The 17,059-nt window shown below is 46.0% G+C and overlaps 1 protein-coding gene across 1 annotated transcript in view; it reads left to right on the top strand.

Annotated features, from left to right (window-relative positions):
- Positions 1 to 17,059, top strand: part of Xpo5 (exportin 5) — a 37,986-nt gene that overhangs the window by 12,793 nt on the left and 8,134 nt on the right. The window contains exons 12-21 of the mRNA NM_001108789.3: positions 512 to 602; positions 1,123 to 1,251; positions 2,713 to 2,843; positions 5,318 to 5,473; positions 6,720 to 6,761; positions 7,162 to 7,251; positions 7,844 to 8,043; positions 9,550 to 9,649; positions 10,427 to 10,608; positions 16,744 to 16,844. Of these exons, the coding sequence (NP_001102259.2) occupies positions 512 to 602; positions 1,123 to 1,251; positions 2,713 to 2,843; positions 5,318 to 5,473; positions 6,720 to 6,761; positions 7,162 to 7,251; positions 7,844 to 8,043; positions 9,550 to 9,649; positions 10,427 to 10,608; positions 16,744 to 16,844 (1,222 nt within the window). The remainder of the gene's footprint in view (positions 1 to 511; positions 603 to 1,122; positions 1,252 to 2,712; positions 2,844 to 5,317; positions 5,474 to 6,719; positions 6,762 to 7,161; positions 7,252 to 7,843; positions 8,044 to 9,549; positions 9,650 to 10,426; positions 10,609 to 16,743; positions 16,845 to 17,059) is intronic.

Raw genomic sequence — 17,059 nt, 5'->3', positions numbered from 1 at the left:
ATGTATGTATGTATGTATGTATGTATGTATGTATGTTTTGGTTTGTTTTTAGTCAGGGTCTCACTATATGACCCAGGCTGGCCCGGAAGCTCTATATAGACAAAACTCACCTTAAACTTGGAGAGATCATCTTGCCTCTTTTCTCAAATTCTGGGAATGTAGGTGTGGGCCATGATACTCAGCCTCTGGTACTCAGTACATAATAAAATAAGCAATTTCCAATCCCTCATCTTATTCCATATGAAATTAGTACCTTTTTTTTGAACTGTGTTCATACTTGGACCTTAAATGGACCCTGGAAGTTACTGAGGAATGTAGAAATTATACTGGCTTTCTGTGTTCTCTGTTTACCACTCTGAAGAGCATTGGCGCTGGGAGCCAGCCAGTATACTGTACTTACATTCGTAAACTATCCCCTGCAGCCTTAGCCCCTCTTGGGCTTTGGATGTGGTGGACTCTTCTCAGTGGTCTGTCCTTACCCCTGTCTCACTGATTTTCTTTCCCTTCCCAGATGGGTTTTCCTTCCAAAACAGACAGCCCCAGCTGTGAATATTCCCGGTTTGACTTTGACAGTGATGAGGACTTCAATGCTTTCTTCAACTGTAAGTGGCTGAACTTCTTCCTTGCACTCTCAGAATGGCATCTACTGCTGTAATCCTGGGAGTGACACCTGAGACTTCCTATTAGCAGTCCTCAGGCCTGGAGAGCAATTCTCTTTAATTTCCAGGTTTTTATTGCAGAAGGGTACTGGTAGTACATTTCAGCATGATACATTCTAAGCCCATGAATTGTATTTCTCCTTTCCACCACTATGACTTGTTGCACCTTTTGAGGAGCCAGGCTGCTCTCCACAGTGGCCACACCCTACATGGCCCTGTCTAGCTGCCCCCTTGGCTTTCATAGATGTGGCAAATCAATGTTAGCTTGCTGCTTGCAGGGTCTAGCTGCTAAGACATTGTTAGAGGTAATTTACTTTTTAAGGTTTTGGGGTTCGTTAATTCAACAAAGCTGTAGTGAGCCACTGTGATCTAGAACATGAGTGTACGACCCAGGCCCCAGCAGCTGAGCAAACAATGGCTTGAGTTCGTGCCCAGGTGTTGATTCAGATCCTTCTCTTGCCAGCCTCCCGAGCCCAGCATGGAGAGGTGGTGAGGTGCGTGTGTCGACTGGATCCTAAGACTAGCTTCCAGATGGCGGCAGAGTGGCTCAAGTATCAGCTGTCAGCTGCTATTGACACTGGACCTGTGAACTGTTAGTTTTTGCTTTTTGTCTTCTATTACTAAATGTTAATATTGTATAAAAACTGTACACACAAAAATAAGCCAGAGGCACATGTCAGAGCAGTGTGCCAACATGACTGAAGGTCAGTTTGCCCACTGCCTACTTCCAAAAAAACTCCTCACGGAGAAAAAACAAAACAGATAATACCAAATACCCACTGCTGTTTAAATTAGGGCGAAACCTCTGACTCGCTATCAGCTTTGACTATGTTTCTTTCCTACTAGAATCAACTGTTGCAGGTTCTACCGTGTCCCCTTAGTCAAACTGCACGTCTAGACTTAACTTCCGCTTTAAACAAGTGCCAGTGCATTGATTCAGAAAGAATCTCTGGTTAGGCATACCAGGAACAATTTAAGAACTTCCCAGTCAAACACCTCAGAGCCTTTGGGCAGCCTCATTTTACATAAAACCAAAATTCCTACCTCTGCAAGCACTTGAGCCAGTTAAATGTGTCTGTTTGCCTTATCTCTGTCTTACTCATGCATGTTGTGCTTAGTGGGCAGGATTAATCAGGCAGGAGAGGTGATTTAGCAAGGACAAGTCATGCTGCAGTCATGGCCATTCCCAGAGCACTAAGAATTTAAATGATGAGATGTAACATTCACTTGGGACTGTAAATCCACTCTGCAGGTCTGGCTTGACTGAGGAAACCCAGCTGAACTGCTACAAGACAAAACTAGTGAATGACAGCACTATACAGAAGCTGGAAATTAGTCTATTAGCATCTGTCTGTGGCTTCCTCTGGGGGAGGGGTTCTAGTGATGTTTATGAATTTGGACTCTAGACCATTTCTCAAAATGGAGCTCTGAGAATTGCTATGAGGCTATTGGATTGTTAAGCAGCATATTATAACTTAAGAATTCCCGTGTGTGTGTGTGTGTGTGTGTGTGTGTGTGTGTGTGTGTGTGTGTGTGTTTAAAACAGTGTGTCTATCCTAGGCTGGCCTAGAGCTTGGTATGTAGCCCAAGCTGGTCTCAGATGTAACTGTCCTGTCCATCAGCCGTTGAGTGTGGTGTTCCCATGCCACCCTTAGCATTCCCAAACCCCAGGGTCCACACAGGACTTTGTAAATAAATGCTGAGTAATGGGGCTAGTGCTGGGCAACAGCTAGCTTGGAACAATTCCTTATGTTCTCAGATATGTTGATTTGGGGGATCTCCACCTAAGGAGGGGAGCAATTAATATTTGTCAGGGCCTTGTAAGCCATACTGTTTCCTTCCGTGCATATTCTCAAGAGACTGGATGGAAGTGAGTTCAGGTGGTTCCCGGGGAGGAAGCTGAGCACCTCCTCAGTCTTCTCACGTCGGGGCGCCCAGATCCCCTCTCCTGGACCTCTCAATTACTGCGTGGTCCTCAGGGCGCCAGCTGTGGCTCGCTGTGCCTTCTGCTCTCCTCCCACACTGATAAGTGTTTGCATGTGTGTTTCAAAAGCATGTTCTACAGCTGGAACTGGAGAGGGAGGCTTCTGCTCCATCTTCTCACCTTCATACGTGCAGTGGGAAGCCATGACTTTTTTTTTGGAAAGTGTGATCAACCAGATGTTTCGAACACTAGAGAAAGAAGTAAGTAACTTTCCCGTGCTCACCGAGTGACGTGTGACTTTTCGTAAATTGTTGTTGGATAGAGAGACTTAGGGATATGCATCTTATAAACGAGAAAACAGACTTAGATAGTAAGGTGCATGCTCAAGTTCAAATAGGTAATAAATGGGGGAGCTGAGACCAAAACTCAAATCTGGGATTGTGAACCCTTGAGCATTTGGTATCCATGTTGAGGGGCTGGTCAGTGCCTGGTAGTGCATAGGAGCCGCATGGAGGGCGAATCTGTAGTGAAGGCAGTGACGAGAACTTAGACGGGGATCACGTCGAGCCATCCTCTTGATAAAGCGTCTTTCTCAGTTAAGACAAGTAAAGCATAATGTTCATGGTGTGTGGCATTGTCCTCCCCAGGATAATGACTGATCATTGGGGGCACGTGCCTGTTGGTTGTGGCAGGGTTTTATACTGGGCCCTTTTCTTCTCACTGTATTGCTGACAGCTGAATCCAGGACCTTGCACAGACAGACAAGCACCACTTCTGAAGCTATAACCCTGGCCCTGGGCTAGATTGCTAGTCCTGAAAGATGGGTATTTGATGAGAATGTAGTAGGGTTATTTTCTTCCTGAAGCCTCATGGTGTTTGTGCCCAGGGTGTGCAGGCAGTAGGCTCTAGCCTACGTCTTGCCATGTTTGTCTAGTCTGACGGTTTGCAGACTGCCCATTTTCCTCCTCCATTGTAAACAGAAGCAACTCAGCTTCTATTTTTTAATGTCCTTTCAGTGGAAGAATTTGGCCAAGAGATTCTTTGAGTAGAAGGCCTAAAAGTTTGCTCCTCCTTTCTATTGTAGCATTAGCTTGATTGTTTCTAGTCCAGGAGAGGCGGCGACTGTCGCATAGGCGAAGCTTTAGCCCCTTCAGCGACGCCCTGATGATGAGATCGTTTGGGGAGTGCGTCACATTGTGATGAGGAAAGCCCACGGCGTTACAGAGCAGTGTGATGTAGCCATAGACAGAGCCTGTTGAAACAATTCCCCCACCTATCTTAAAAGGAAAGTAAGATGAAGCGTGGTTGACAGTGTAAGTTGGGGATGGAGAGACGGTTCAGTGCCTTAGAGCACTGTGTGTTCTTTCAGGGGGCCTGAGTTGGGTCCTGTTAGTTACAGGCTCACAAATGCCTTTAACTTCAGCTCCAGGGCATCTGACACCTTTGGCCTTAGAGGACACCTGTACTCTCAGGCATTCATGTGTACCCATGTGTGCAGTCATGCTTGAGAATGTGCATATGCATGTACATACATACACACACTCACACACACTCACACACACACACACACACACACACACACACACACAAAGATAGTCAAATAAATCTTAAAGGAAGTAGATTAACTTTTAACACCACAAATTTAGCCATTCCCTCAAAATCTATTCAAATGAACTCATTGAAAATGTACTTATTTACTTGACACAGAGACTTGCTGTGTAGCTTGGCTGGCCTTGAACTTGTGGCAATCTTATTGTCTCTGCCTTTTGGGTCCTAAAATATAGGTGCTCTCCAGCTAAGGGATTCAGCTAAGGCAGCGATCCATCTATCCATGAAAATGGAAACTTTTTTTTTTTTAAAGATTTATTTATTTATATATATGAGTACACTGTAACTGTCATCAGACACACCAGAAGAGGGCATCAGATCTCATTATTGATGGTTGTGAGCCACCATGTGGTTTGTGGGATTTGAACTCAGGACCTCCAGAAGAACAGTCAGTGCTCTTAACCGCTGAGCCATCTCTCCAGCCCCAACTTTTTTTACTTATAGGAAATTATATATCATTATATATCCCTGTTGTGCTTGTTGGCATTAATTATAGAATTTTTTTTTATTTTTTATTTTTTTAAACATTTATTTATTTATTATGTATACATCATACAACTTTCTGCCTGCATGTATGCCTGCAGGCCAGAAGAGGGCACCAGACCTGATTATAGATGGTTGTGAGCCACCATGTGGTTGCTGGGAATTGAACTCAGGACCTCTGGAAGAGCAGACAGTGCTCTTAACCTCTGAGCCATCTCTCCAGCCCCAATTATGGAATTTCTAATGGAGTGCTTTAGTGGTTTAGATTTTAATGGTTCAAAAGTATATAAGCTGGGCTTATGATTGTAAATACTTGAAAGCCTGGAGTAGGACTACAAGTTCAAAGTTATCTTGGGCTCTGAGTTCAGGACAGCCTGAGCAAATGTAAAAACAGTCTGGAGACAGAGTTGTGGGGCTAGGGACAAAGGGCTGAGATAGGCAGTGGTCGAGCCCTTTCCTAGTATGTATACACGAGGCTCTGGCTTCAGTTCCCAGAAACACTAACACTGCTTGTACGTGCACTGCGTGCAGTCATATATGCTCCTATGTCATAGTTTTAAACCTACGGTGTGAAGAAAACGTGTGCTGGTGGTGGTTCTTGCGCTGCAGCCCTGCTGACTTCCTTCTCGTGCCTGCCTGACAGGAGCTCCCGGTAAATGAGGGGATAGAGCTGCTGCAGCTGGTTTTGAACTTTGAGATGAAGGATCCCCTCATCCTGTCCTGTGTCCTCACCAATGTCTCAGCACTCTTTCCATTTGTCACATACAAGCCTGCCTTCTTGCCCCAGGTCTTCTCGAAGGTATGATCCCATCTTTACGAATTTTATTTTAAAGTATGAGTCCGGTTTTGTAACTGTTTGAAAGTGTGTGTTATAAACTGATGAAGGGGCAGGTGTGTTTTCGTGTGTTAGGTGGTTTGCCTGGTGCTTACATGGGTGAGATGCTGCACTGGTACCCTATTGTTGCATACCACTGGAAAGACACAGGCACAGACACTGTGTCTTCCCACAGGGCATTGCAATGAGTAGATGCATCTCCGTGCTGGGAAACAGGAAAACTGAAGAGGCTTCTAAGTGTGCTGTTGGCTTGGTGGTGGAGATTTTGAGTCAGGAACAGCATGGATAATTTTTAGGTCTCTGATTTAGTGGTTCGTTTCATGGTAAGAGGCCCCACTGCATCTGAAGTTCATATAAAACCTTACAATTAAAACAGCTCTCAGCATTGATAGGAGATTAAATGTCTAGGCTTGAGGGGTGCCGAGATAAAATGTAGGCATTATCTCAAGACTGAAAGTGTAATGAGGCTAGAGAGATGGGAAGAACACCGGCTGTTCTTGCCAAGGGTCAGAGTCAGTTCCCAGGACCCATGTGGTTCCTCACAGCCAGTGATGTAGGCATACATACATGCAAAACACTCATGTACATAAAGTGCATAAGTATTTTTTTAAAGGACCGGGCGTTTAGCAGTGGTAAACAGGATCTGTGTGTACACTTGGAGACATCCTGCTCTAGCCAGGAATCCAGTCTCCGCATCAGTGAAGGAGCAGCACAGAGGGCAAAGGTCCCACCCTGCCTAACCCAACAGAGAGAGCTAGCCAAAGGAACGAAGACCGTACTGCACTCAGTAGAAGCCCACTAAGCCTTGGGAAAGGGCCAGTGGGTTTCTTAAATTGCCCCTTGGGCCAGTGTTATTCCATTCTGGAGGCCAAGGCAGCACCCGCACTGCTGGAGGGAAAGAGCAGAGGGGCAGGTACCGAAAGGCTCGTGCAGATCAGAGCTGTCCTCAGCTGCGCTGTAGGTGATGGCATAGACTGATGGGTCTAGAAACCCCCACCTCCTACTTTATAAATGCAGAGGGAAAGTCAGGGCTCTTGAGCCTTCTGTAGACACCTGAGAAAGTGGATTGTGACCTGTAACGCCAGTGACCTCCTCCACCCTTCCCCTGCCAGCATGTGGATGCCAAGAACATACTCGCAGGGTGGGCGGGAGGGAGCTGGTGCTCACTTAGAGACAGAGAGTAATGACTGTTGCTTTTCTTCTCCCTCAGCTCTTTTCATTTGTCACTTTTGAATCTGTTGGGGAAAGTAAGGTAAGACCACTGTTTTCCTTTTTGTTTGGGGTTATTTTTTGGAACAGGTCTTACTATGTATCTCTGGCTGGCCTTAATTCGACCTTCCTACCACTGCCCCCCAGTGCCAGGATTGCAGGCATACACAGCCATGCAAAGCCGAGGCATTGATTTAAACTGCTGGCCTCTAACTTCTCATACGCTTAAGTGTAAGTCCCTCACACCCACACTTAACCTGGATTTCTGTGTGTATGGACTGGTTAGCGAAGCGGATGGTCACAGGCGTCTCTCTGGAGGCGTCATCCTAGGGCAAGTCTGAACATAGGTTCATGGGGCTGTGACTCTGCTAACTGTTACATGGTCGTCAGGTGCACGAGAGAGCGGTATTTAGTGTCTCTGGGTTGGGGGTGTTTCTCTGCAGGCCCCCAGGACTCGGGCAGTCAGGAATGTAAGGAGACATGCGTGTTCCTCCATCAACAAGATGTGTCGAGACTACCCAGACCTTGTTCTGGTAAGCTGCTGGACCCCGGCTGAGTCTGCTGGACCCTGGCTGACTGGTCTTGTGCAGATAGCTTTCTTGAGTTGGTCAGTTCTTCCTCTTTTTACATAGAACAGCTGTTCTCGGCCTTCTTAATGCTGCGACCTTTTAATACAGTTCCCCACATTGTGGTCACCCCCAGCTATAAAATTATGTTGCTGTTACTTCATAACTGTAATTTTTCTACTGATAGAGTTGTGATATAAGTATCTGATATGCAGGATATCTCATATGCAACCCCAAAGCAGTTGTAACCCACAAGTTAAAACTGCTGTCCTAGTAATACAGGATTGAAGGTAATTGAATTCACCCCTCAAGATGAATGGCTCTTTGAAATTGCTTCTGTCAATGCACAGAAAATGCTTTTTCTGTGTATAAGCAGCAGGTAGATCTTGGTGAATAGACAGTGACATCAGTGTTGGGAAGCGCCAAACAGAACCGCCCCTACCTGGTTCCGTGCTGTTCAGACAAGGAAGACTGTGACAAAGCTATTAAGTGATGGTTTTCTGGCATTCTTGACTGGCTCGACTCTCTGAAATCAGCCTTTCTTCTTTGTGATATGCAGCCCAATTTTGACATGCTTTATAGCCATGTGAAGCAACTCCTCTCCAATGAGCTCCTCCTGACCCAGATGGAGAAGTGTGCTCTCATGGAAGCCCTGGTTCTCGTTAGCAACCAGTTTAAGGATTATGAGCGGCAGAAGTTATTCCTAGAGGAGCTGATGGCACCGGTGGTCAACATCTGGCTCTCTGAAGAAATGTGCAGGTATAGGGGATTTGGGGGCCACTGACTGTGACAGCACTTGAGGAGAACTGGTTGGTATGTTTCCAGAACTGTGTCATGGGGGCTGAGGATGCAGGGCTGTGCTGGCTCTCTCAGTGACATCATCTCATCTCAGAAAATGCTGCCTTGCTCTACAGCGCTGCAGTAGGAGTGGTCAGAGGTGGCTAGCACGTTCATAGGCACGCAACGCTGTGGCACGTTTGCAGTGCGCCCTCAGCACCTTTGGAGAAACGAGAGCAGCTAGGAAGGATCACAGTAGGATCTGCGGACATGGTGCCTGGGTTGTCCACATGGTGGAGAACCTGTTTCTCTTGTCACTGTCTTAATTTATAAAATACACAGTGATAGTTGGGAGTGGGGAATTTTTTTTAAAGGTTTATTGATTTATACTATGTATATAAGTACACCATCTCTGTCCTCAGACTCACCAGAATGGGCCATCAGATCTCATCACAGATGGTTGTGAGCCACCATGTAGGTGCTGGGAATTGAACTCAGGACCTCTGGAAGAGCCGTCGGTGCTCTTAACCGCTGAGCCATCTCTCCAGCCCCGGGGAGTGGGAATGTTACCACAAACTTTCAGTTACAGCTTATAATTCGTGTGATTTAACTGTCCTGTAACAACCGCTGCTTGGTTTGGCTCAGTAGCACACACCTTTAACAGATAACCTGTCTCTCAGCTCTTTTTAACTTAGTTTCTCCAGACTGGGTCTACTGAACCCAGGTTGGCCTCTAGATAACCATGTAGCCAAGGATGACCTTGAACTCTGATCCTTCTTGCCCTCTTAAGTGCTGGGATGACAAACCTGTGGTAATGATGCTTCATTTGCCTGCTGCTAGCCCTTGTGGAGGAGAGTGTCTTTCCTTAAAGGCGTGACGCTTGGGAGCTGTGGTGGCATGTACCTTTAGTACCATCAGAGGTACACACCAATCTGGATTCCCTGTCAGCCAGTCCTGTCTCAGAGGAAGCAAACAAAATTTGGGGGGCTGGAGAGATGGCTCTGCTGATAAAAGAACATTTATTGCTCTTGTAGAGGACACAGGTTCATCCAGTTCCAAGCACCTACATGGTAACTCACTACCATTTGTAACTCCACCCCAAGGAATCCAGAGCCCTCTTCTAGCCTCTGAGGAATTAAACAGTCATGTGGTGCACAGGTATACATAGATGCAAGCAAGCATTCCCCCCATTTTTTTTTTTTTTTTTTTTTTTTTTTTTTTTTTTTTTTTTTTTAGATCATGATGTAGGGACTGGAGGGATGGTGTAGTGGTTAAGAAAGCTTACTGCTTTTTCAGACAACCAGAGTTAGTGCCCCGCACCAGGCTGACCTGCTCCTAGCATCTGTAACAAGCTCCAGGGGACCCAGTGGTCTCTTGGCCTCTGAGATCACCCGCACTCCCATATACATACCCACACACAGACGTGCACATACACCAGCTTGTCTAAACAAAGATCACGATGTAACTTTTCTTCCCCCCTCGCTTCAGAGCACTGTCAGATATTGACGCCTTCATTGCCTATGTGGGTGCTGATCTGAAGAGCTGTGACCCGGCTGCGCAGGACCCGTGTGGCTTGAACCGTGCACGAGTAAGACTCTCCTGGGAGTGGGAAGTTTGACTGGCCAGGGGCAGTAGGTAGGGGTTTCATTTATCAAGTTTCTCAGATTTGTTGTATCTGTACTGGTGAGAGACCCAAGAGTCTCTCCTGCCCTAAGCTTCTCCTTTCTTTTCTTCTTTAGTCTTGAATTCTTGAGTTAGTTCTCACAGCAGAGCACATGGTCTTTTCTATGAAGTCATTATTTTGGCTTTAAGGATCCCTAAGTAGCTCGGAAGATGGAGGTGTAATGAGGAAGTAGGTCAGAACTTGGTCGCAGGGTGAGTCCTCCCTGCTATTGCTCTCTGGCATGTGAAGTCCTAGGTGATGGCCAAACCTTGAGAACCTGAGGCTTCCCAGTGCATCGGTACTCAATAAGCCACTCTGGTGAAAGACACGTGATCAGCCTGGCATGAGGGGTTGGGGGTTAGGCTGCAAACTGGAGTCCTGGATGGAGGGTCAGGTAAAAATGGCAGTTTAAACACCTGGTGGTTGAGCTCATCCAAGCCACCCCTACCCCAGGGTCCTAAACCCCTGGAAAGACATCCTAATGAAAAGGAAGCTTCCAGAGCTTCCTACCACTGGTCCTGAAAACGGCAGTGAGAAGACCTACCTCCCTTGGACTGAACCATAAAGACAAGGACTGAGGTCTTGCCGGGGTGGGAGAGACAGGCTTTTTCCCTGTCTCTGTCGCTGTCGCTGAGCTGTCACTTGAATACAAGTCACAATGCTTTCCCCCTTAAGCCCCACTGTATTTTCCATTCTCCATAGATGAGCTTTTGTGTGTACAGCATCCTGGGGGTTATGAGACGAACTACCTGGCCTTCCGACCTAGAAGAAGCCAAAGCTGGGGGGTTCGTGGTGGGTTATACACCCAGTGGGAATCCAGTCTTCCGTAACCCCTGCACAGAGCAGATCCTCAGACTTCTCGACAATTTGCTTGCCCTCGTAAGGTGAGTCAGAGATATTCTTTGTTTTTATTTTAACCCTAAGAATCTCAAAAGTTTAATCTTTTATATCTGATCGCACTGGTGGTATGAAATAGGTCCTGATTCTGTTGAGAGAGGAGGCTCTTTTTTTTGTCTTTTTCTTTTCTTTTTTTTTTTTTTTAAGATTTATTTATGTAAGTACACTGCAGCTGTCTACAGACACACCAGAAGGGGGCATCAGACCTCATTACGGATGGTTGTGAGCCACCATTTGGTTGTTGGGAATTGAACTCAGGACTTCTGGAAGAGCGGTCAGTGCTCTTAACCACTGAGCCATCTCTCCAGCCTCAGAGGCTCTTCTCTCTAAGGGCAGTTGTCTTCCCTGGGTGAGGTATACTCTCGCTATAGACATAATGGTGTTGTCTGTTATATCCTGTTTTGGTTTTTCAAGATGTGTCTCTCTGTGTAGCCTTGACTATCCTGGAACTCACTCTGTAGACCAGGCTATCCTCAAACTCAAAGAGATCCACCTCTGCCTCTCAAGTGCTGGGATTAAAAGCGTGCACACTACCAGCACCTGACTTTTTAAAAACTGCAGTCTGGTAGGTTTTGTTGTTGGTTTGCTGTTCCTGTGTTGGTGCTGTGGGACTGACGTGGATGGACCTTGTGCATCTGTGACCACAGCATACCACTGAGGTACATCCCCGCTCTTTCCTACTCTTTAGAGCTCATGCCTGCTTGAAGGTTATTTTGTCTACATTTTTACCGGGAAGGGAATGGCTTGTTGGAGTGGGACAGTTGGGTTTCTGTAGGAGTATTTCTCCAGATGGTGTCCATGTGCACTAAAATGAATTTCTCACTCATGACTGAGCTCATGTAGGCCAGACATCCATTGGCTCAGAAACCAGAGGAGAGCTTGATGTCTTTCACCTCAGTTTGTGCCATGCTTCACTGTGACACCTGTGGCATCAGCAGCCACCTGAGCCCTTGCTTAAAAAGCAGAATTAGGGGGCTGGGTATTTAGCTCAGTGGTAGAGCGCTTACCTAGGAAGCGCAAGGCCCTGGGTTCGGTCCCCAGCTCCGAAAAAAAGAACCAAAAAAAAAAAAAAGCAGAATTAGGAACCCTCTGCAGACTCCATATGTTAACAAGCTACCCTGGAGTTTGATGTACACATGAGCAAGTCGGAAGCATTATCCTGGGCCACATGAGTTAACCTGCGCAAATGAAAGCTAGTCAGTCCAGGCTTACTGGTTATGAGAAGTGTGCTTTCAAACTTCATGTAAGTGAAGATACTACAAATATGCAGTCCTTGGCCTCTGACTTCTTTTGCTCAACATCATGGCGTGGGAGCCATGCAAGTTCTGTGTAGCTGAGGTCTGTTTTTTCTGTCTGTGTGGTATTCTGCTGTGTGGCTGTCCTGTCTCCTACTGGCCCCAGTGGGCTTTTGGACAGATTATTAATAATACACATACAAAAATTTGATAATAAGCTCCTCTCGCCATCTCAGGAATGTACTTGTAAGATATTTGCATAATCTCTTTGGTTATACACGGGAGGGCAGAATTCCTGAGTTGTAAGTTATGTGTATTTTTAGTTTTCCTGGCGAGGGCGGCTTTCAGATATGGTTGTGATGATCATGCCCCCAGCAACTGTGAACAGGAATGGTGGAAAGTTTTTTGGTTCTTTCTTTTTGTTGCTTTTGAAGCAGTGTACCACCAGCCCTTTGTGTGTATGTGTGTGTTTGCGGTGTGTGTTGGGGGGGTGTTTGCACTAATGTACAGGTATGTGCAGACAGAGACCAATGTCAGGGTGTCTCTCCATTGTTAATTCTCTGCTTTATTCTTTGAGACACAGTCTCCAACTTGAACCTAAACCTGGAAGTTTGGTGAGACTGCCTGGCCAGAGAACCCCTGGGCTGTGCCTGTTTCTGCCCACCTCAGCCCTGGGGTTATGGGCGAGTGCTGGCACAGCAAGCACTTTATTCTCCGAGCCATCTCCCCAGGCCCCTTTTGTGTTTTATAGTTCACCGTGACCTTGAACTCTTGGTCCTTTTTCTGTCTTCCAACTGTTACCATACCCAGCTTAGGCTGTCTGTCTGTTATGGTCACATTTAATAATGAGTAAAAGCAGAGGTCGGAGGGGTTGGGGATTTAGCTCAGTGGTAGAGTGCTTACCTAGGAAGCACAAGGCCCTGGGTTCAGTCCCCAGCTCCGAAAAAAAAGAACCAAAAAAAAAAAAAAAAAAAAAAAAAGCAGAGGTCGGGTATACTGCAAAGCCCGTTACAGCACATGTAATCAGATCACCTGAGGCTAAAGCAGGAGACTCTTGGGCACAAAACATTGTCTCAAAAACACCCAAAGCAAATGGGCATGTTTCACACGCCTTTACTACTAGTGTTCGGGAGCAGAGTCAGGCTGATATCAGCCAGAACTGGTCTTCAAGTTCTAGGCCAGCCAAGGCTGCATAGTAAGACCTTGTCTTTTTTTTTTTTTTTTTTTTTTTTAAGATTTACTTATTTCTGTTTCATGTGCTTTGGCATTTTGACTACATGTATGTCTGTATGAAGTTGTCAGATTCCCTGAACTGGAGTCACAGACAGTTGTGAGCTGCCTTATGGATGCTAGCAATTGGACCCAAGTCTTCTGGAAGGGCAGCCAGTGTTCTTAACCACTGAGCCATCTCTCCAGCTCCAAGACCTTAGAGAGAGAGAGAGAGAGAGAGAGAGAGAGAGAGAGAGAGAGAGAGAGAGAAACAAACTATGACTCATTTGCTCAGAGTCAATTTAAATTCATTCAAGTAATTATATCAGACATTATTTTATACTATTACCATGATCCTAAACTTCTGAGAGAATTTTGTTTCAGAAAGCAAAATACTACAAATTGAGCAGAGTGTAGTTTTGTTTTTGTTTTTATTTTTCTGAGAACCTTGCTCAAGTCAGATTGACCTTAAACATACAATTTTCCTATCTCAGTGTCAGATACTTTTCCTGGAGAAACAGTCATCTGTCTTTGTTCTCTAGACAGGGCACTAGTAAGAGGTCTGCGTTGGTGAACGGGTGAGTTTATAGAGGTCATTTGGGAGTACAGGTGTCTCAAAGACAGCTTAGTCACCAAAAGGCCTGTGTGCGTCCCTAGAGCATCCCAAACAGCCTACAGCAGCTTCTGCCACAGAGTGTGCCCCTCCTCAGGGACCGTTCACTGTTGAAGAAGCTTGGCTCACAACCACCTGTAATGAGATCCTGTAATGCCCTCTTCTGGTGCATCTGAAGACAGCTACAGTGCACTCATACAGAATAAATAAATAAATCTTTAAAAACAAAGCAACAAGCCTATTAGAGGTCTTTACACTGAGCTCATTGTGTGGTAGACGGAACAGGAGGACAAGTTCAAGACCTGACTGTACAGTACAGCTAGCTCTGGGCTAGCCTGCTACCTTCTGTGGGCTCCCCACAGAGGCCAAGGAACGTGCCATCCCCTGGAGCTGGTTACAAGAAGTTACTAATCACTGTGTGGATGCTGGGAATCAAAATTTTGTCCTCTCCAGGAGCAGCAGGTGCTCATGGCTGGTGAGCCATCCCTTAGGCCTTTGTTGTTTCTTTTTAATATTTGCTCACTTTGTAAACTCAGGCATGCCAACGGGGTCAGAGAACGACTTAGAAAAAGCTGTGGTTTTTTTTTTCTTCTTCTACCCTATTGGTCCTAGGGATTGAACTCAGATCAAATCAGTCTTAGTGGCAAGCACCTTTACTGCTGAGCCATCTCACCAGCCCCAGCCCCACACATTTTTCTTCACATCTTTATTCTGCAAGTGGATCCACTCCCCACCTCCACATGGAGGCACTTTATTAGCTTAGGCTGCCCAGGGTCAGGGTCAGGATTCTGAGCATCCATTCCCCACCTCCGTCTGCCGATAGCTCTGTAGGAGCCAGGGATGGGGCAGCAGAACAAAAACTCCAGGGCAGCCTGAACCACAGAGTAGACCCAGTCTCAGAAGACAAAGCTCTCACAGCCACTGACACGCTGGGAGAACACTGTCTAGGATATGAAACCTCTGGACTGGCACGAGACTAAGGCTGTTTAGAAACTTCTTTTAAATCCCCTATTAGATTGTGGAAAGAAAAGCACTCTGCTGTATTTTTTTTAATTATTTGATTTGTTTTTTAAGAAAGGACATCTCTACATAGCCCTGTTTGTCCTGAAATTCACTGTGTAAGACTAGGCTGGCCACTAAGTTAGTGAGCTCCTCTTACCTCTACCTCCTGAGGGTTAGGATTAAAGGTGCGCACCACCATGCCTGGTCTGATTGGGAGTTTTTTTAAACTCCCAATAATTCATGAAGTGATAATCACTGGTTCTCATTGCCATGTATGTATTCCATGCCATACATAATTGTAGGCTGGAGTGTTCTGTGACTGTCGATGTAACATGTTTGTTGCACTGTATCCACTACAGTCTCAGTGCAGCTGCATGCACTGTGGTGTCCATCTCATGGTTGGTCTGATGGGATCCCTCTTGTGTGCATTACTGACCAGCACGTCATTCTGTCAGCATGTCTGTCTGTCAGTGCTCGATACTGCAGATGTTCTAAAGTCACCTTTCAGGAGAAGCATAGGATTCCCAGCTTGATCCTTGGGCTTTTATTAGAAAGTTCAAGGGTCACTATGGCTGTAGAGTAAGTTCAAGGCCAGCTTAGCTTGGACAAGTTAACAAGATCTCGCCTCAAAAGGGAGTCATCTAAAGTGACTCACACTTGTAATTCCAGAAGGTAAAATGGGAAAAATCTCTGAGATCAAGGCCTGCCAAATTTGTATAGCAGGCCCCAGGCCAGAAGGGCTATCTAATATTAATAAGATATTTTCCTCTTTTTTTAAGTCAACAGAAAGCTGAGGTGACTAGAGAAATGGCTCCGAGCTTAAAAGGCACTTGCCGCCCTTTCACAGGACTGGGGTTTGGTTCATTGCACCCCATCAGGTAGCTGACAACTACATCCAGCTCCAGGGGATCTGATTCATCTTCTAGCCTACCCGGGCACAGAAGCTCATGTGGTCTACACACACATCACAATTAAATCAGTGACTGTTTTAGAGTTGGTAAACCCAGGGGTAAAGCCCCACACTACAGTGGGTTTTTCAGTCCTGGGTCCTGGGTTTGGTCCCTGTCTCCAGAAAAGCAAGGATGGATGTGGCTGTTGACTGTACAGTGAAGTAGTTAGTGTGAGCAGGAGCCAGGCAGGTCCTGTTTCAGGTCCTTGTCCCTTGGTAACACATGGCATTTTGATAGGGAACATGTTTGAATTTTTTCCTCTTGGAAGCTGTGTTGACGTTTGTCAGGTCTGTGCTCCATAAACAGAGACTAGGAAATGAAAGGTGGGTCATACCGCTGCTCCGTGTCCTGCTCTGGCACATTCGTGTCACGGACAATACTCTCATTGGTGTGGTGATTTGAAAGTGCTTGGCCCATAGAGAGTGGTACTTTTAGGAGGTGTGGCCTCGTTGGAGTCAGTGTCACTGTGGGGTAGGCTTTGAAGCTCCACCCAGTGCGGAAGAGGCCGTCTGCTCCTGGCTTTCTTTAAAGACAGAACTCTCAGCTCCTAGAACACCACGTGTGCCTGGATGCTTTCTGGATGCTTTCCACTATGATGCTAATGGACTAAAAGTCTGAAGCTCTAAGCCAGCTCCCGTTAAATGTTGTCCTTATAAGAGTTGCCTTGGTCAGGGTTGGGGATTTAGCTCAGCGGTAGAGTGCTTGCCTAGCCAGCGCAAGGCCCTGGGTTCGGTCCCCAGCTCCGAAAAAAAGAAAAAAGAAAAAAAGAGTTGCCTCGGTCATGGAGTCTGTTCACAGCAGTAAAACCCTAACTAAGACCGTTAGGTACCACCAAATAGTCAGAAAACTGGGAGTGTCCTCCATCAACTCAAGCCTAAACGGATTTTGCTTTAGAGTCATATTGTTGTGGCTGTCCTTCGATCTCAGGATTTGATGTGTTATTAGGCCAGGGAGATCGTACACAATGTAGTTAACACTTCAAGAGTGCATCTTTCTCTGGAGAATCCTCTTTTTTTTTCTTTGTTTTTGTTGCCTTTCTTGAGGGTAGTGATGATGGGGGAATCTGTTTGGAAGGCTAGCCAGATGTTTACCTGACGCCCTTATTTCTTTCAGAACTCACAATACTTTATATACACCGGAGATGCTAACCAAAATGGCAGAGCCTTTCACCAAGGCTCTGGATATTGTTGAATCTGAAAAAACGGCAATATTAGGTAAGAAGGCTTTACCTCCCTGTCAGGTTCATCCTAACCTCCCCTGACCAGGTCTCTCAATTTTCACCCTGATAAAATCACTCATTCTTACCTTTGATAAAGACAGAAATGACAAAATAGTCTTAAATGTGGACTCTGCTAGGAAGGAAAGAGGCAGGTCCTTGGGAGAGTGTCAGTTTGGAGGCCCAACCTGTTTGTCTGGGAAGTTCCTTCCT

This window comes from Rattus norvegicus, chromosome 9, assembly GCF_036323735.1.
Source record: "Rattus norvegicus strain BN/NHsdMcwi chromosome 9, GRCr8, whole genome shotgun sequence".
Classification (NCBI taxonomy): domain Eukaryota; kingdom Metazoa; phylum Chordata; class Mammalia; order Rodentia; family Muridae; genus Rattus; species Rattus norvegicus.
Note: the sequence above shows the minus strand (reverse complement) of the source record. Positions and strands in the feature narration are given on the sequence as shown.